The 21,013-nt window shown below is 42.3% G+C and overlaps 1 protein-coding gene and 1 pseudogene across 2 annotated transcripts in view; both read left to right on the top strand.

Annotated features, from left to right (window-relative positions):
• Positions 1–281: 281 nt before the first annotated feature.
• ASB1 (ankyrin repeat and SOCS box containing 1) overlaps positions 282–21,013 on the top strand; it is a 31,998-nt gene continuing 11,266 nt past the window's right edge. The window contains exons 1-5 of one of the 2 annotated variants that reach the window (XM_089477827.1): positions 282–753; positions 2,837–2,917; positions 3,814–3,932; positions 16,204–16,345; positions 17,214–17,516. In XM_089477827.1, the coding sequence (XP_089333953.1) occupies positions 3,821–3,932; positions 16,204–16,345; positions 17,214–17,516 (557 nt within the window). In that variant the 5' untranslated portion in view covers positions 282–753; positions 2,837–2,917; positions 3,814–3,820. Of the gene's footprint in view, positions 754–2,836; positions 2,918–3,813; positions 3,933–9,972; positions 10,068–16,203; positions 16,346–17,213; positions 17,517–21,013 lie in introns of those variants that run through there. The other variant, XM_089477828.1, reaches the window with a different exon arrangement.
• On the top strand, positions 553–3,784 carry LOC149305358 (uncharacterized; annotated as a pseudogene).

Raw genomic sequence — 21,013 nt, 5'->3', positions numbered from 1 at the left:
CCATTTCATGTATGGGCAAACTGCGATGGCCATTTAGTTCCAGAATATTAAAATAGGTAAATAAAATAAAATGAATAATAATGGGGTTAATCTGGTGTTGTTTTCTGGGGGCTTGTTTTGATGGGCACATATGCTTTCAGTCGTATGGCTCTATCCTGAATTTGTGTGCTAAGCAGGGTTGACCTGGGATGGTTGTTGGATGGGAGTCCGACATTTATATATTTGTTCTTATATGTGTATATCACACACACACACACACACACACACTGTTTAATGTTGGTGATGCCTTCTCTTTTGATGCATTATTATGATAGTTCATTTATGGTCTTGCTTACTCCTTTTAGTTTCAGGACAATGGCACCAAGGAGAGCTTCCAAGAAAGGCAAAAGAAAGGCACCAGCCGCCAAACCGCCTGCAAAGAGGTCACTGCCACAATCATCTGATTCATGTGAGGAAGATAATGAGGTTTTGGCCAGGGTGGCTATCCTGGCCAAACTGGACAAGTTCGAGAGACTTCATGCCAACACTCAGAAGGTCAAGCGTAAGGAAGCTATGGGTTTGAATGACAGTATGTTTAATGCTATGGTTCTCTCCCGTCTAGATGATATTGATAGGGCTTTACAAGCCCGGATGAATGAGGACCGTTATACAGAGCCGGCTCTTGGATCATTGGTGCCACCGGATTCTGTTGTCGAGGCCACTGTGGGGTCATCAGGGGACACTCCGGCATTCCAGTTGTGGCCGAGCCGTCAGGTATGGTTCCTCCTTCAGGTTATATGCAACAGCCCAGTTATGGACAGTGGGGACACGCATGGCCCTGGGGAGTCTGGGGCCAGGCTTGGGGCCATGCACCTGCTTATGCTCACTCACAATGGCCCCTGGTGACAACTTCCGTGGTCCCTCCTGTTCAAGCGGCTGCTTTGGCCCCTCCTGATCAGGCTACTTCTGCGACTGCAGCTGTTCAAGTCACTCCTTCACCTATGGCCGTTCAGGCCAATGTGTCGGCCCCGGTTAATGTGCCCCCATTGCCCCCTGTGGGTCAGTATTCATCTCCGGTGGCTGAGTATACACCCTGTCAGTCTATTCCTGGGGGTGAGCTAGAGTCAGTTTTAGGAGAGCACCTCAACCCCGCCACAGCAGAGAAAACTAAGATATGTTGGGATTTTGGCATGCATGGACATGTAATCAGCAAGCGTGCAAGTTTAAACATAAGTGCTCCATCTGTAAGGGGTCACAGTCCTTTCGCCATTGTCCAAAAGTCAAGTAACCAACCCCCTTCAGAGATTCCTCAAGTAAAAAAGGAGGGGGACCCTCAGCACCCACAGTTCCCAAAGGGTCCCAGTCCCATTAAATTTGACTATAGCTAGGTTACTGTTAATTTACCCTAATAGGTGGGTTGCAGGTTATCTTTATGGTGGTTTTAAATACGGTTTTCACACCCCCTTTTGTGGACAAAGGACTTCTTATTATTCATAAAAATTGAAATCTGGGTGTGGGGCAGAAGACATTGTTAGAGACAAGATTCGTAAGGAGGTTAGGGAAGGTCGTGTTGTCTGCCCTTTTCCTTCTCCTCCCATACAAAATTTCAGAGTGTCACCTCTGTGGATTGTTCCAAAAAAGGCACCTGGAGAATTCAGGTTGATACACCATGTTTCATTTCCCCAGGGTAGATCAGTTAATGATGCTATACCCTCTGAACTCTGTACTGTTAAGTACATGTCTTTTGATGCTGCTCTGGCCATGGTATGCAGCAGGGGTATAGCTGCAGAGCTTGCCAAATTTGACATTAAGTCTGCATTTCAGTTGCTTCTTGTTCATCCCCTCAATTTCGAGCTTCTGGGGTTTTCTTTTGAGGGCAAATTCTACATGGTCAGAGCACTCCCAATGGGCCGCTCCATCTCCTGCTTGGCCTTTGAAACTTTTAGCACATTCTTAGAATGGGCTGTTAAATTGCTATCTGGATTACATGGCGTTGTACATTATTTGGATGATTTTTTTATTTGCTGGAAGAGCTGGAGCGTGGCAGTGTGCTTTTCTCATGCAACAATTTGCCCTGCTCACTGAAAACTTGGGGATGCCATTGGCTCACGAAAAGACAGAGGGTCTGACCACTTGCATTAAATATTTAGGGACTGAAATTGATACGGTACAACAGTGCTCCAGACTACCCTTTGACAAATTGTCACAAATTAAAGATTGCTTAGTTGTGTTTTTGCACACACAGAAGGCCACCCTTAAAGAATTCCAACAGCTGATTGGATATCTTAATTTTGCTTGCAGAGTGGTAGCCCCTGGTAGGGCCTTTTTGAGACACCTCTGTATGGCTACAGTGGGGATAAAACTTCCCCACCATAGGGTTGGGATTACGGCAGACATCAAGGAAGATCTGAGGGTCTGGCTTACCTTTTTGGATTCTTTTAATGGTGTTTCCTTCTGGCGTGAGACCTTACATCTTCAGGGGGCCTTGCAAGTGAGTTCTGACACTGCAGGTTCCTTGTGTTTTGACCTTTATTTTAACAGTCATTGGTGCACATGCTCATGGCCCGCAGATTGGAAGCGGTCAGGGGTGACTGCCAATTTAACCTTTTTAGAATTTTTTCCTATTGTTGTGGCAGTACACATTTGGGCAGAACAGTTTTCTAACGCTTCCGTCCATTTTTGGTGCAACAATGCTTGAAAAGTCCAGATGATTAACGATATGATATCTAGGTCCCCTTTAGTAATGAATTTGGTTAGGATTTTCATACTTAAATGTCTACATCATAACATCGTTTTCACAGCTTTCCACATTTCTGTTGTGGAGAATGACATTTCCTATGCCCTTTCCCAATTTCAGATGAAGCATTTCAGGCAGCTAGCCCCAGGAGCAGATATCAGCCCAGTTATGATGCCAGAGCACCTGTGGAGTCTTGGAGGGGTAAGATTAAAAGGGCATAAATGCTTCATTCTCTTCTAGAACTCAGGCTTGTTATAAGAATGCTTGTATTGAATTTGATCAATTTCAGCTAGACAATGGTCTTAGTCCCTTATATCTGCAGTTTTGTGTAAATTTGCACCACAAAGGCCTCATTCCGCAGTCCATTCATAATAAGTTGGCTGCCTTGGCTTTTTCGGTCAAGTTTAGAGGCCTTCCTGACAACACTTCAGACTTTTGAGTGAGGAGTACAATTAATGGCTGGGTGGATCTATGCCTGATTCATGTGCACCTATTTCTCCTCCGATTTTACTAGGTTTAGGGCAGCAATGGGATTTGCTTTGTATGTCTCATTTCGATGCTGTACTCTTTCACGCTGCATCCCTGACTGCATTTTTGGGGGCTTTATGCATCAGCGAATTGATGGCTGTATCGAAAAGGGATAATTCCAATAGGGCTTTGTTGTTTTCTGATTTGGTATTGGCAAGCCATCCGGCTGTCCTCCGCATTCCTAGGTCTACGACCGATCAGGAAGGAAAGGGTTCAGTGATTTCGCTTGGACAGTGTTCTGTACGAGAACTATGTCCAGTGCGGGCATTACAAGATTATACTACCCTTCGCGGTGAGTCATCTGGTCCCCTTTTCTGTCACTGTGATTTGACTCCTTTAACCGAATTTCAATTTTGGGCAGTGGCCTCTAGGGTTCTTGCTAATTTGGGACTCAAAGGCATGCAATTTGGTACTCATTCATTTCACATCGGAGCAGCTTCCATTGCAGCTGCTATGGGTTTTGGGTCACCAATGATCCAACGTATTGGTCATTGGAAGTCAGTTGCCTACAAGAGATATGTGCGAAAAGTTCGTGTTTAATTCCTGTTACTAATATCTGTTTCTGTTAGTTCACAGATGTCGTTCTTCAAGGGCGAGGTCCCTGATTTGCGGTCACAGTATGATTTACTGGGCTGCTCATCAAGCTCGTGCCAGCCATTTTGGGCCACATCTTTGCCTGGGAGACAGGGTGAGTTTCGAGTGGCTGGGCAAGCAAGGCTTGTGTTGGAGTGGCCTGCTTCCCCTGTTGTTTGATCACAATGGACCCAATCCTGATGAAGTTGTTATACACCTTGGGGGTAACTATCTTGGCCTGATGAAAGTCAAGGCCTTCATTTGGCAAGCTCAGAAAATTTTTGATCTTATCAAGAAGAGATGACCCGGGGTGGTCATAGTGTGGTCAGAAATTTTACCCAGTATAGTATGGTGAGATGAGGGAAAACCACGTAAACTGGTAAATTGGAAAGAGGGTCAATAGAGAAATACGGAATACAATGCGAAAATCTTTTAGCCATGTAATTGGTCATCCCGCTATTGTATTCTGTAGACCCAAATTATACCATGCAGATGGGGTTCACCTGTCAGAGCTAGGTAATGAATTGTTTTGGAGTGATATTCAGCTGGAGGTGAAGGCTGTGTTAGAGGTCCGAATGGGGGAAAGGGACGAAGCCAACACTTGTCCTTTATCTGTGGCCTAAATGGTGGTGGGGGAACAATCGGTGTGCACCCAGGAACCCCATTGAGGTGAAAGGTCTTGATCAGGGCAGCCTTTACATGTCAAGGGCCATGGAGGCTGCTCGTGAAACAGCCTTTGGGGAAGATATGGGGGTTTTGTCTTCTCTTACAAACTCAAGGGAGTTTGGGAGAGCGTGCCTCATATCTACCTCCCTATAACTGGCTGAGGATACAATTCGAGGATTCAGTTGCCCTCAGAGTCTGGTGTTTTTGCCCTATGGGAAGGCTGAAGAGGTAGTCTAGGTAAAGACACCTGGCTTCAGCTGAACCCGCATCAGGATTTCACCCTCATTTGAAGTCTTGAAAGTTTATAGCTATCAGTTGGGGTTTAAATAGGTTTTAGGTCTAATAAAGGCCCAAGGCCCATTTATTTACATCCAATATACGTGTCTGGCCTCTATATTTCATGGTGGGGAATCAAATTTTCATATGATTTTCTTTCAGATCTTGCGATGCTGTAAAGGTATTAGTTTTTTTCCAGGCCTTCTGCCAGTCTTCATAAGGTATAGAATGGCCAATATCTTGAGCCCATTGTACCATATTATCCTTTATAGTTTCTTCTTCTAAGCCTCTATTTATTAATATTTTGTAAAATTTATATATTTTTTTCTTCTCTCCCTTCCACCAAATTTTGTCTAAATCACTACTTTCTGTTTCTGTTCCAGTATTCTTTTGGTCTTCTTTAAATCTTCCTTTAATCTGAGTATAAGTAAACCAGTTAATATGCTTTCCTTCTTTTGCCAGTTCTTCTCTTTGTTTTAATACTTTTTCTCCTTTATTGTCAAATTTTAGCAGATCTTTATATGTTTGCCATTTTTGTTCTCTAGATAGCCTATCAAAAAAAGCTTCCTGTGTTGAAGTCCAAAATGGTATTTTATTGTCGAATATTTTTTGGATCTTTATCCATGTCTTTAGTAATGCTTTCCATACAGGATGTATATAAAATTCTTTATCTTCTTTCTGCATGTCCTATGACAAGTAGGCATGCCAACCATACTTGTATCCTTCCAGGTTTAATATTTCAATGTTGAAATATTTTATCCATTCCTGAATCCATGAAAGATTACAGGCCCATGCATACAATTTCAAATCAGGCAAAGCATATCCACCTCTCTCTTTATTGTCCTTCAATACTTCCCACTTTATTCTTGATCTTCCACCTTTCCAAATAAACCTTTTCATGTCTTTCGTCCATTGTGTTACGATCTTTTCTTTCCATAAAATTGGAAGATTGGACAACAGAAATAATACTTTTGGAAGATAAGACATAAAAAAAGAAAGAAAGAAAAAAGATGAAAGTCCTTATAAAACTTTCCAGTTAATTTTTGAGTAAGAGCCGGATTAATGAAGAAAACATTTTTCTTAAATATAAATATGAGACTTTTTCATTAAATTATAATTTTAAAATAACATACAGTACTTATTGAAAAACATGAATTTATTTTTGATTAATCCTGTATCAAAAAGTAGCTGAATCCGTCACAATTCACAATTACCTGAAACCAGAGGACCAGATTATTTTGCCTTATATGGACAAAGTGGTGGACCTGACCTTTGGCTTGCTATAAACATTGTGTTGCATCACAACTGAATGTGGTGTGGTCAGCCATTGTTTGACCTCCCAGCTTTGTATATAAATCCCAGCACTGCAAGCCTCAAGCCTCAAGCTCTGAAAGACCTATCAAGAGCAGGTGGGGCTCCAGCTGCCAAGAGCTTGAAAGACAGAGACACCATCTGAAATGGCAAGTTTCAGACGCAGCCGGAGCCGGAGCCTCAGTCGTCGCCGTCGTGGGAGGCGACGTGGGGGTAAAGGTGGAAGGAGAAGACGTGGTCGTGGCAGAAGGAGAGGAAGAGGCCGTAAAGGAGGTCACAGGAGGAGAAGGAGAAGAGGGAACAAAGATTAAGCCCCATGGTTCCAGGCACACCTCCCTCCTAGCAATGTTGGCTTCTCTACATCATCTGCCCATCAAACGACAACAAACCTTCTGAAGAGTACCACCTAAGATGACTTACCCAGAATCAAGGAGGCGGAAACAAGTTGAACAATACCACCTGTCAATAAACGCTGGACATTTTAAAAACCAAATTTTGATGCTTGAAATTTATTCTTTTTTGGAACATCTTCAAACTGTGGATGCTTGAATCCATGGAGGTGAAATCTGTGTATAAGAAGGGCCGACTCTGTGTATGTGTGTATATATATATATATATATATTAAAATAAAACTGATAGAAGATTCAATTCATTGGTTTTGCAACTACTTGCCTCACTGATTGGAAGTAGATGCAAAACCAATGAATCGAATCTTCTATCAATTTTATTTTTTTTAAATAATCATGCACCTATAGGTCACCCCACAAGCACCAAGGCAGTGCTGAGAGGGGGGGGGGAATACTTGTCCATAGGGAATCATTGGGGAATACCTGCCCATAGGTAAACATTGGGGAATACTTGTCCATAGAGAATCATTGGGGAAAGGGAATCATTGGGGAATGCTTGCTCATAGGGAATCATTGGGGAAGGCTTGCCCATAGAGAATCATTGGGGAAGACTTACCCATAGGGAATCATTGGGGAATACTTGTCCATAAGGAATCATTGAGGAAGGCTTGCCCATAGGCAATCATTGGGGAATACTTGTCCCCAGGGAATCATTGGGGAATACCCATAGATCCATTTTAAACTGGCTTTAGGACAGGATTTGGAGTTGAGACTGCCATGGTTGCTCTGGCTGATGACCTTCGTTTGGGCATCGACAGGAGTAGTGTGACCCTGTTGGTGCTTCTGGACCTCTCAGCAGCATTTGACACTATAGATCATGACATCCTCTTGAATTGCCTGAGAAGGTTAGGAACAGGAGGCACCGTGCTTCAGTGGCTCCGTTCCTTCATCTCGGGCAGATTCCAGAGGGTGGCGCTCGGGGACAGTTGCTTGGCAAAGAAAGAGCTTAATTGTGGCGTTCCTCAAGGCGCCATCCTGTCCCCGATGCTTTTCAATATTTACATGAAGCTGCTGGGAGAGATCATCCGAAGGCATGAGGCGGGGTGTTATCAGTACGCTGATGACACCCAGATATATTTCTCCATGTCTCGGTCTTCAGCTTTGACTTCAGATGGTGTCTCGCCTCTCAATGACTGTCTTAAAGTGGTAATGGATTGGATGAGGGAAAACAAATTGAAGTTGAATCCAGACAAAACGGAGGTACTTACGGTATCGGCTCCAAACCCAGGCATCGGGATACAACCTCCAGTCCTAGAAGGGGTCACACTCTCCTCAAAGGACTGTGTTCGCAGTCTGGGGGTGTTCCTAGATTCGTCGCTTCACATGACAAATCAGGTGAATGCGATGGTTAGGAGTGCCTGTTATCAGCTCCGGCTGATACGCCAGCTGCGCCCTTTCCTGGAAGTCAGGGACCTTGAGACTGTAGTACATGCGCTGGTAACTTCACGCCTTGATTTCTGCAATGCACTCTACATGGGACTACCGTCGTGCTTGGTCTGGAAACTTCAATTAGTTCAGAACATGGCAGCCAAACTGGTCTCTGGTACATCCAGAAGAGACCATATAACACCGATCCTAAGATCACTCCACTGGCTGCCCATCAGTTTCCGGGCCCAATACAAGGTGTTGGTTATTACCTTTAAAGCCCTAAATGGCTTGGGTCCAACCTATCTTTGGGACTGCCTCCTTCCATATAATCCTCCCTTTACACTTAGATCCTCAGGGAAAAATCTGTTACAGCCTTGTAAAACAAGGTTGTCTGCGACCTCCCAGAGGACCTTTCCAGCTGTTGCTCCCAGACTGTGGAACGGCCTGCCGGACGAGATCCGTCATATTACCGTCCTAAATAGCTTTTAAAAAGCTATAAAAACAGATCTCTTTCGGCAGGCCTTTCCTGAATAGTCCCCTGGCCGTCAGAAGGAAAATCAAATGCTGATCTCTGACTTCACCATAGTTTATTGAATTGTTTTTAAAGTATGTTTTAAATTTCACATTGTTTAATTGTATTTTAAGAAGGGGGTGGCTTGGGGCCTTGGACTGTATATTTTAACCTTGTAAGCCGCCCTGATTGCATTGTGTTGAAAGGCGGGATATAAATAAATTTATTATTATTATTATTATTATTATTATTATTACCATTGGGGAAGGCTTACCCTTAGGGAATCATTAGGGAAAGCTTGTCCATAGAGAATCATTTAGGGAATGCTTGTCCATAAGGAATCATTGGGGAATACTTGTCCATAGGGAATCATTGGGGAATGCTTGTCCATAAGGAATCATTGGGGAATGCTTGTCCATAGGGAATCATTGGGGAATGCTTGTCCATAAGGAATCATTGGGGAATACTTATCCATAGAGAATCATTTAGGGAATGCTTGTCCATAGGGAATCATTGGGGAATACTTGTCCATAGGGAATCATTGGGGAATGCTTGTCCATAGGGAATCATTGGGGAATACTTGTCCATAGGGAATCATTTAGGGAATGCTTATCCATAGAGAATCATTTAGGGAATGCTTGTCCATAAGGAATCATTGGGGAATACTTGTCCATAGGGAATCATTGGGGAATGCTTGTCCATAAGGAATCATTGGGGAATGCTTGTCCATAGGGAATCATTGGGGAATGCTTGTCCATAAGGAATCATTGGGGAATGCTTGTCCATAGGGAATCATTGGGGAATGCTTGTCCATAGGGAATCATTGGGGAATACTTGTCCATAGGGAATCATTGGGGAATACTTATCCATAGAGAATCATTTAGGGAATGCTTGTCCATAAGGAATCATTGGGGAATGCTTGCTCATAGGGAATCATTGGGGAATACTTGTCCATAGGGAATCATTGGGGAATACTTGTCCATAGAGAATCATTTAGGGAATGCTTGTCCATAAGGAATCATTGGGGAATGCTTGTCCATAGGGAATCATTGGGGAATACTTGTCCATAGGGAATCATTGGGGAATACTTGTCCATAGAGAATCATTTAGGGAATGCTTGTCCATAAGGAATCATTGGGGAATACTTGCTCATAGGGAATCATTGGGGAATGCTTGTCCATAGGGAATCATTGGGGAATGCTTGTCCATAGGGAATCATTGGGGAATGCTTGTCCATAGGGAACTATAGGGAATAATATGAGAACAGTTGTCCATAGAGAATCATTGGGGAATAGTTGTCTATAGAGAATATAGAAGCTGAGTTTCTAAAACATTCCTGACCAGGAAAGGATTCCACCAATGTTTCCCTCTGGGCAAGTCTTCCCCAGGGCCTCCCTCTGGGCAAGCGCTGTGCTTTGTTTGAGGAGGTTCCCACCCAGAGGAAGCTCCCATTGGATCCCCTGGCAGCACTGAGCCAGGCCTGGAGGGCAGGGAAAACGCTCTCAAAGCCTGGGGAGAGGCAGCCCTGCGCAGAGCCTCCTCCTCCTCCTCCTCTCCCAGGGGCTGGCTCTGTCTTCTTCTTCCCCCAGTGGTCAGTCCAGACTAGGCAGCTTGGAAGCAGTAGGCCCAGAGCTGGCAGGGCCCATGGCGGAGGCAGAGGACCAAGGCCAGGGCAGGGAGGCATCGCGGGAAGCCACCAGCCCAGCTCCAGGTAAGGCAGGCAGGCAGGCAGGCAGGCAGGGGACACCTGGGGGAGCTGCTTCAGCCAGGTATAGGCAGATCTCTCTCTCCCTCCCTCCCTCTCTCTCTCTCTTTGTGTATGGTATGCCTCCCAAGTCCTTTCTCACTTCTGGCGACCCTACTAAGGCCATGGGGTCTTCTTGGCAAGACTGGTCCGGACGGAAGGGCTCCCCTGAGGCTGAGAGAGTGTGACTCTCCCAGTGGGGGATTCGAACCCTGCTCTCAGAGGGTCCTAAGTCCAGCACTCTCAAACCACCACTACACCATGGCTAGTGCTGCACATATGGATGGATGCAGGGGGGTCTGGCTGTTTGTGGGTGGGTGTATATACCTGTGTGTGTGTGTATCTCTGTGTGTGTGTCTGTGAGTATATACATATGTATGTGTGTGTATGTGTTTGTCCGAATGTGTGAGTATGTGTGTGTCTGTGAGTGTATATATATGTGTGTGTCTGTGTACATGTGTGTGTGAATATTTGTGTGTGTGTGTATCTGTGAGTGTATACATATATATGTGTGTGCGTGTGTGTGAACATACATATGTGTGTCTGAATAAATATGTGTGTGCATATATATGTGTGTTCATATATACGTGTGTGTGTGTGTCTGTGTACATGTGTGTGTGTCTGTGTACATGTGTGTGTGTCTCTGAGTGTATACACATACATATGTGTGTGAGTATATACGCGTGTTTATTTACATACATGTGTGCGAATATATTTATATATGTGCACATATGTGTGTGTGTGAATGTTTATGTGTGTGTCTGTGAGTATATACATATCTCCGTGTGTATATACATACGTGTGTGTGAATATATTTATATGTGTACATATATATGTGTGTGTGTGTGTGTCTGTGAGTATATACATATGTGTGTGTGTGTGAAAATACATACATGTGTGTGAATATATGTGTGTGTGCATGTATATGTGTGTCCATATATGTGTGTGTCTGTGTGTGAATACATATGTTTGTGCATATATATGTGTGTGTGTGTATTTATGTGTGTGTGTGTCTGTATATATATGTCTGTGTGAATATACATATGTGTGTGAATATATGTGTGTGCGTGCATGAATACATATGTGTGTGAATATATATGTGTGTGTATATATGACATCAAAGCTGAGGCTGAGAGAGTGTGACTTGCCCAAGGTCACCCAATGGGCTTCCATGGCCCAGCAGTTATTCAGACCCTGGCCTGCAGAGTCATAGTCTTATGCTGAAACCATTACACTGTGCTGGCTCTCATACGTGTGTGGGTGTGTGTATACACGTGTGTGTGTGTGTGTGTGTAATAACCCAGTGCAAAAATCAGCATTACTCTTATGTATTATCTACATTATGGCTTGTTGGTTAGTTGGGCTTTGACTAAAATGCTGTCAAAAAGCTCTTGCCCTCCCCATCCATGGTCCATAGTCTCTATAGTCCCTTTCCTGGGTCAGAAGTCAGATGACTGAACTGTATTCCAGGCTCAGCTGCCAGATGAATCTGGGGGAGTCTTTCTGTCCTGCCATGTGTTTTTATAAAATAGGGTGAATGCTTTTTACCAACCTTGGCATGTGCTTTGATTTTTCTGCAAACGCTAATAGTCAAATCTAGGGAATAGTGAAAGAGAGCACAAATGCACACACACACACACAATATACAGTCTGCCCCGCAGCCTCCCATCCCATGGTTTTCTCCCCTTCTCCTGGGAAAGTCGCATACTCTCAGCCTCAGGATGACAAACCTCCTTTGAACAAATCTTACCAAGAAAACCCTGTGATAGAAACAACTTGAAGACACGCAACAATAACAAGGGCCAGGTTTTGGTTTGCATTGGCCATAGCTTTCTCAGATATTGCTGCTGGAGACTTACTGGGGTGGTACATAATAATAATAATAATAATAATAATGATGATGATGTTGTACCCCACCTAAATAATAATAATAATTATTATTATTATTATTATTATTATTATTATTTAGGTGGGGTACAACATGTTAAAATACAAAACACAGTTAAAAAGCAAAATAAAGAAGACACATAAAACTACAGTTCATAGAATCATAGAATCGTAGAGTTGGAAGAGACCACAAGGGCCATCCAGTCCAACCCCCTGTCATGCAGGAAATCTCAATCAAAGCATCCCCGACAGATGGCCATCCAGCCTCTGCAATACTATACAATCATTAAAATACATTTATATGAGTACATTTCTTTAAAATATACAAATTAAAACCTGCTTCCTGGTTTGGTGAAACCCCCATTACACCCCTAAATTATGAAGCATGCTTATTTCCTTTACCTGCAATGTTCCCACCCTGAAGAATGACCCTTGAGCAAACACAGGACACAATGATGGCAACTGGTTGTTATTGTTGTTGTTATTTTTTATTGTATTGATATCCCGCTCTTTAGAAATGCTTTCAGAGCAGTTTACAAATTGTTAATTGATGTATAAATTGGAATGGCCATTTCCTCCTAAGTGCTGTCAGAACTGAAATGCAAGAAGATGTCCGTACCAATAGGATATCAAGTTCAGAAATCCAGGCTTCAGTAGTTAAAACTGTGAAAAGCTTTATTAAGAAACTTTAGATCCAGTTCAGAAACTTTCATTATCAAACCTTAATGGCAAGTGTTAACACTGCCTAATTAATCTATGCACAGTTTCAAATTCATGGCAAGATTTTTAGTCGCTACATTTTATAAACACATTTGTTGTTGTGTGCCTTCAAGTCATTTCCAACTTATGGTGACCCTAAGGCAACCCTATTGTAGCGGGTCCTTGTTATCCCCTGGGGTTTGGTTCCAGGATCCTCCGTGGATAACAAAATCTATAGATGCTCAAGTTCCATTAAATATAATGGCATGGCAAAATAGTTTCTCTTATATAAAATGGAAAATCAAGGCTTGCTATTTGGGATTTATACTTTTTCAAGCTGTGGATGCTTGAATCCGTTGATAAAAAAATCTGTGGATAAGGAGGGCTGTCTGTATATGGTTTTTTGGGCAAGTTTCTTCAGAGGAGGTTTGACACTGCCTGAAGCTGAGAGAGTATGGCTTGTCCAAAGTCACCTGGTGGGTTTCCATGTCCAAGCCAAGATTTGAACCCTGGTCATTCAGTGTCCTAGTGCAGCGCTCAAACCATTACATACATTTAGTCCCTCTCATTCCTATGCCACCCCTTCGGAGTTATTATATCTAAATTCTTCTACAGAAACAACCTTGAACATCTTGAGTCAAGCTGGCCTCCCTTCTGTTATTATCTCAGCACCTGTACCTCCAATCATCTTGTCCCTGAAATGCCTTTTTTACTGTACTGTATAACCCATTACACCAACTTTTCATGTATTATGGCAGTGAGGGTGCATATGCAGCTCCTGACAGTAGAGCTTTAAAGTTCTTGCTTATTTTGCACATCTATAGATGTGCTTTTTTGAGAGAGAAAAGGCATCAGCCATTTCTTTATAGCCATTGGGACAAAGCAGATGCAGATGAGTAGATATTGTTGTTGTTGTTCTTCAAGTTGTTTCTGACTTATGGTGACCCTAAGGCAAGTAGATATTATATTACTATTAATACACACATTACAGACCAACTTCCTGCAAATGATTTGGCATACACATATACTCTCCATTTCAAAATAATTAGATAATAGTGATATGGTAGAAAAGTAATTGTTGATAATGGGTTTTTGGGCTCCACGGTTGTTCTAAAGAAGTATAGCAAATGAGTTTGGGGGTTGTGCAGCAAGCAGTCATTCTTAATTCATTTTGTGCTGTTTTCAGTACATGTTAATAACTGTCAATTTTCTGCAGAGTTATTAAAGGTAATTCTTCATTGTGCAGAACAAACCCTGCAGGGTGAGTTGCTTGCTATATTATTTCCTTCTTACAAATCACATTTTTGATGCTGCGACCTTTTGGGGAAAAACAGTTTGAAAAAATGTACAGATGGCTAAGATGACAGAAGAAGCCATTGGCAGCAGAACCCCAAACTTCCTTGTTGAGCGTCGGCCCATTTTCAGCGTTGCCATATTTCCTTATGATTTGGATCAAAACCAGAATTGAGCATTTGGGCACCTATGTGATCACTGCAGGCAGGTAAATTCCAGAATCAAAATTAGAGCTATATTCCAATATGCATATCAAGTAGAAAACAATTTCATAGAAGGAATAGCCCAACCTTGACTCTGTTGTGGGGAATGGTGGTAAGAGAGGAAAGCTTATGGACAGGATGCAGGGATATTCAGGGGCAGCCCCAGGAAATAATTCTGTTTGAGTTGAGTTTGCTGGCCTAGATAAGGACATAATTAATATTGCCGTTTTGGTTTATTTTGTTTGTCACATATTTTAATTGTTTTAGTTGTGAGCCGCCTGGAGCAAGATTCAGTCCTGCAAGATAGTGCTGCAGTGCTGGAATTAATTAATTAATAATGTTCGACACATGCATTTTCAGTAGAAAACTGGGTTTGCAAGTACATTTATTAAAAAATCTTCTTGCATAATATCTCCGGTCTTTAATATATTGTGGTTAAAAATGAGAAACTGTATTATGACTCCTCTCATCAAGTTAGGCTGTGTGTATACAGCAGTTTTCCAGAAATCTGGAGGCAGTGCTATGGATTTTATCACATGGGGATCATATGTACCTCCATCCTTATGAGGATTAAAATGTCTGCATCCTGCAAAAGCGCGTAAATGTACGAATTATTTTCACACGCAGAACACAATAATACATTAGAGGCTTATTACTAAAGCGAGAAAGAGGGTAGAACGTGCATTTGTTTTTCATACAGATGCGTGTAGGTCCCGTTTATGGTTTGGGAATCACATTCTTGTCCGTGTGCACAGAAGAATTAGCTGCATCACCAGAAGTCACCAGAGCACACATGGCAGCAAACAAAATCACCCAGAAAAATAAAAAATATATAAAATTTTCGCTATAAAAATATACTGTATTGTCCCTTACTTTCCCAGAAATGGTATCTAACCTAAGTAAAAAGAACAAAACATTACCCAAAAGATAGGATTTTTTTAAAAAAATGCATAAAAGGCTGCTTTCCTTTTGGCAACTGGGCATGACAAAGCAGCACCAGAAGTAAACTTACTACAAAGAACCATGGGAAATCTGGCAACAAGTACAAAAATTGTGAGAAATTGAATAAATCGGAAATAGCTTTCATACTAGAGCAATTGCGCAAAAAAGTGATATAGTGAATCAAACGGAAATGTATTCACAATATTTTCCCCAAAATGACTAATTGCTGTTCATGTCTCTTTCCAGTTGGATTCTTAGTGGTTTGCACACAACATCGTGTGAAAAACAATCACGCGATTGCGCCTAATACACTGGATAATCATGGGCTCTTGCCCTTTTAAATTTCCAGTTTTCCCCGTGTGATAAACTCCTATGTTCTACTACAGCCTCTAGTGAAACAGGTTTGTGGGTTTTGATACCATATCCAGAAGGACAACACTTATTGAATACTCATGTATAAGTCTAGAAATTTAGGTTAAAAAATTTACCCCAGAAACCTGAGTTGACTTATCCACGGGTCAATGTAAGTACTGTATTTTAATTCATATATATATAGTGAAAGACAAGAGTTTAATCTGCCCTGGAAGCACTGACCCCCTTCTACTCTCTCAGTCATCCAGCCTTTAGTATGTGCACAAATAGTTATGCCTGCTGGAATTTTGTAAGTTCTTTGGCATTGTTTTCCTTTGCTTCATCGTTTACATCCTTCAATACATGCGCCTACATTTTACCCTCAACTTATCCATGGGTCACATCAAAATCTAGAATTTTGGCCCCAAAACTTGCCCTCGACTTATATATGAGGTCGACTTATAGTCGAGTATATATGGTATACTGCTTAATAGAGACATTTGTGACAGAGACCCTATTCTGACAGAAGAAAAATGACCATTGGTAATTACATCCATTCTGCTTTCAGATCTCAGGGGTAGGGAGGAATCAGGCTGGGTCTCCCTCACTCAGGTAACCTCTCATATACTGTCTCTTCTTTTTCTGAGTTGGTCACTCCCCTGACAATAAGAGACACATGGTCAGGACTGTTTCATGGTTTAACAGCAGCAACCATCTCTCCAGCACAGGTCGCAATCTGAAGGAGTGGTTGAAGGAGCAGTTCTGTGACCAACCCCTTGAACACTGTGATGACACCCGGTTGCATGACGCTGCTTACGTGGGGGACTTGCAGACTATCAGAAGCCTCTTGCAGGAAGAGAACTTCCAAAGGTGAAATCTTCCTGAACTTAACACTGGATTCTCAGGTGGTGATCAATCATATGCTTTAGCCATAATACAGATGGTCACTCAGTAGTAAAAGGAGAAGATCAGAATCATAACCTCTATGTATTCTGGAGCTCTTTCACACTACCCAACTATATTGCTGTGATTCCACTTTAACTGCCATGGTTGCATTCAGTGGAAATGTGCGGGTTTGTAGTTTTATCACCAGAGTAAAATTTTCTGGGTAATGATTTCAAAGACCCCTCCCTCAGCTTTCAGTCCCAGGATTTTACAGGATGGAACCATGGATGTAAGTGGGATCATGATGCAATAGTTGGGTAGTTTGCATGTTGGTTCCATAAATCTGATCTGCATTCTCCATTTTTGCAGAATGCAGATTAGTCATACAGTACGTTTCTTCTGCTAACCCTCCGTGTATGGATAAGTAGGATAGCATATTGGTGCTGGTATACCTGTGTAAACTTAGAGATAGGATGCATGCAGCCGTTCTCCTTAGAAGTCCCAAAATCAGAAGTCCCAGATATGATTCATCCATTCACTACAATGGGTCTTCGCAAAGCATAGCCTGTAGTTGTCAGCCAGAGGATGAGGGATATATAGTCCCATCTCAGGTGCTGCTGCTCATTTCACTCAAGCCCCTGTACAACATGGACCTTTGTCCAGCTTGCCTAGGTATTCTTTGCATGCTTCCCTTACAATGTCTTTCAGAAAGATGTTTGAATATGAAGGGCTAGAAAAGTCGAACCTTCTCCTTAGTTTATGCCCCACTGTAGTTCAGAAGACTGCAGGTTGACCAGAGTGAAAGCAAGGGCCATTCATGGATAACTGCTGAATTGTCTTTGTCTTTCTTCAGCCGCATCAATGAGAAGTCTGTGTGGTGTTGTGGTTGGCTGCCTTGTACCCCACTGCGGATTGCTGCCACAGCAGGGCATGGAAACTGCGTGGAATTCCTGATTCGGAAAGGGGCAGAGATCGACCTGGTGGATGTGAAAGGACAAACTGCTCTCTATGTTGCTGTGGTGAACGGGCATCTGGAATGTGCTCGGATCCTTTTGGAAGCTGGTGCTGATCCCAATGGGAGTCGTCACCATCGCAGCACCCCAGTATATCATGCTGCCCGTGTGGGCAGAGCTGACATCCTGAAAGAATTAATCAGGCAAGTAGTAGAGATTAATTTCCCTTCATCTTTGTTTAGGAGGAGCCAATGCTCTATCAGGTGAGTATGATATGTTTGCTATAGAAAGAGTTTCAAGTCTGCCAGGGACAGGTGGCAGGGCGATAAAAAAAAGGTACAGTGGGGAAAATTCAAAGCTTGGAAAAATTATTTCTTTGGACACCAACTCTGAGAATTCTCCAGCAGGCATCAAGTTAGTTTTAAAAAGGTTAAGTCTCCCCAGTTCTGGAAAGAAACAAAGGTGACCACCAGATGAAAAGACCTTAGAAGTCTTGTCTTGAGTGGGAGGCATTCAGAATCCTTCCTAACATCTAGCCTTCATTTGTTCTTTACAACATTTAGTGAGTCATATTTCCATATAAAAAGTGCTCAAGACTCTCTTCCCTTTTTGAGGCACAAGTTGATGTGTGAATTAATTTTTCATTAACTGCAACATCAGATGATGGCTTGCATGTATGAAACAGTTATTATAAATCAGAACACAGATCAAGCTTTTACACCCACTCATGCCAAATGTAAGCATTTTATGTCTGATTTTTTTTAGTTTATTTTTATTTTTGAAAATAAATTTACCTGGCTTTTACATCCAAAGGCAGCTAGCAATGAATCAGACATAAAAATATGTATCACTATTACAGGAACTAATCGGCAACATTTTAAAGAGAAGAAGCAGCAGAACCTGAACGTAATACGTTATCACTTACTGTCCCCCCAAAGTACCCCAAAGTAACAGTGTCCTGAAGGTAGTCAAAGAAGAAACTGACCGGCTTTCTAGGGCAGAACTGGAGACCAGCACTAAAAAGGCCCTATTCTTCATATATCAGCCAGCAATGAGTCACAGCAGGGCCTCTTGTGAAGATCTAAGCTTGCAAGTTGATTTTTAGGAAAGGCAGGCTTAATTTAAGTAGGAGGGACTCAAGCAAGTATCTTTAATGCTTCCATGGAAATCCATAAGACTTGAAAGTGTTTAGCTTTGGTTGAGTGCTGTCCGGTGTGTGTTGGAGCCAGTTACCCATGACACCACAAAGCAACAAACCTGGTGTGCATAGGAATTTGACAGGCAACCATAGCTAATCTCAACTGAGGAAGTAGACCAAGTCTGCTAAAGCTTACGCAGCAATTTATTTCGCACAAGATCCCTTTGCTTACTGATAATTCCAGCTGAGTAGAGCATGGACTCTATACGTGTTGAGGAGTGGGCATAGACCTACAAACAAACATTTTAAAGTACCTATTTGTAGACTATGCATCTGTATAAATATGTTGTGTGAATCTAAAAGAGAGCTAGCATGGCATAGTGTTGGGGTCTGGAGATGAGAGTTGATTTCCTGCTCAGCCATGAAACCCATTGGGCAACTCACGTGCTCTCAGCCTCATGCAAAGGCAATGGCAAACCTTCTCTGAACAAATCTTGTCTAGAAAACCCCATGGTAGGATCACTGTAGGGTCACCATAAATCAGAAACAACTTGAAGATACACAACACGACAACAAATATATCTAACAAGCCTAATGTGTGAAATGGGTCACAATAGACACTGTCCATTCATTCAGTTCTGAGAGCCAAAACTGACACAATGATGACAACAATAGACTTGTATGTCAGAATCAAATTGCTGCTGAGTGTCTATTAATAGGGCCTGTTTTGCTTTCCATAGGATGACCAGTAAGGGGTTTCTGACTCCTTCCTCCTGCCCATGCTATCTCTCTGAACTGCTTTTTTAGAGATATTTTTAACCCCAAAGTCCCACTTTGGGGCATAAATCCAACTGGTAATCCCAATTTATGTGCTTTTCAATGTGTCTCACTGACACTAGAGATTAATCTCAGGATTTTATCAGAAGGGGGAAAACTGAAAAGAGCAGTGGTAGGGACTATGGGCAGTGAACCACTCTTTGCATTTTAAGCTCCCTCCATCCCACCCCTCTAATTTATGCGGATTTGGTTACAGTCCATGCTGTCTCATTTCATTTGGCCCAGAACCATCAAGAGACAGAAGTGCCTGAAGCGGGGAGGGTGGGAAAAGATATTCAAATGATTCTGTTTTTGATTGGCTCATAATATGTTTGCCTTTGGCATTTGCTGCTGGAGAAATATGCACGGTATCACCTGTTTTTGGTAATTCAGTATGCACTCTAAATTTCCTGCAGGAAGCTACTGGCAATCCATGTGAATTTATGGAGAATTATAGGCATTTGGCATGAGGTAATGATGTATGGATTTATACATCTGCTGGCAAGGACACTTGGCCAACAATATTAAAATGCAGACTTTGGAAAAAAATCAGGTTTAAAATTAACTGAAACCTGGCCAACCTTTTCTGGTTGTAGAAAGCCCTTTAAAGATGACTATGCTAATACCAGATAGCCATGTTGAAAGTCAGTTATTAATGAGTTTAAATTGGTCTGTAGAATATTTTTAAAAATACCAGTTAATGCCATTCATTGATATATTGCAGACACTATGTGTCTTGCAATTTAAGGCTTACCTGAAGGTGATATAACTGCTGCCCTGCTTCTAAATGTGACGACCAGGAACTGCACCCCCTTGTATCTCTTATGTTCACAGCTTGTTCTCATTTTATTGGTAGGAAACGGGGGTTGAGATGTAGTGAATTTCTCCAGGGAATTGGCATCTAAAGGGAGGGGTATGTAGCTAAGCTAGAGTATAGCACCCCACCAGCATATCACAGTGGCTGCCAGTAGAATCACTTCTTTTTTTCTGCTCTGGTGAGATACACTTTGCTTTTAGCTCTCCTCCTTCTCTTGCTCTCTCCCTCTGAACTCATGACTGTAAAGCATATCTTGGCTCCACTGGAGCCCTAATGTCTCATGACTGTTATCATTTAGGCACCAGTCCCATCCACATTTCCCTTTCCAGTGCCCTTTTTTTGTGTGTGCTTTGCTTAAACAAACCTATTGGCTACAGCACCAACCAAGGTGTGTATGTGTGTGTGCAGCCGCTGCCTAGCAAATAGCCTCAGCATCAGTGTAGTAACTCAGTGCCAAGTGCGTTGAACAAGAAGGAATAAAGAGGAGGAGAAATCCAGAACATACCAAGCATACCCTGAGTTTGGAAGGGGCTTTGCAGAAGGTGGGTGGGTGGGTGGGTTGGGAATACTCCAGTCACTAGCCACTGATTCTGCTGGCTAGGATTCTAGGAGTTGTAGTCCAATTTTGGAAGAAAGGTAGGATAAAAATAAAAACAATTTTCATCATCATTATTGTAGAAAAGAGTAACTTCCCAAGGCTCTGACCCAACCCCATTTTCTATAGTGCTACATCCACACTGCAGAAATAATCCAGTTTGACACCACTTTAACTGCCATGGGTCAGTGCTGTGGAATTCTGGGAACCTTCTCTGTCAGAGGGTTCTGGTGCCACAACAAACTACAACTTCTAGAATTCCATAGCATTGAGCCATCATACTTAAAGTGGTGTCAAACTGGATTATCTCTGCAGTATGGATAAAGTAATAGTT

This window comes from Sceloporus occidentalis, unplaced genomic scaffold, assembly GCF_023333645.1.
Source record: "Sceloporus occidentalis isolate IW3139 unplaced genomic scaffold, rSceOcc1.0.p SCAF_12, whole genome shotgun sequence".
NCBI lineage: Eukaryota > Metazoa > Chordata > Lepidosauria > Squamata > Phrynosomatidae > Sceloporus > Sceloporus occidentalis.
This window is presented reverse-complemented; position numbering and strand designations above follow the sequence as displayed.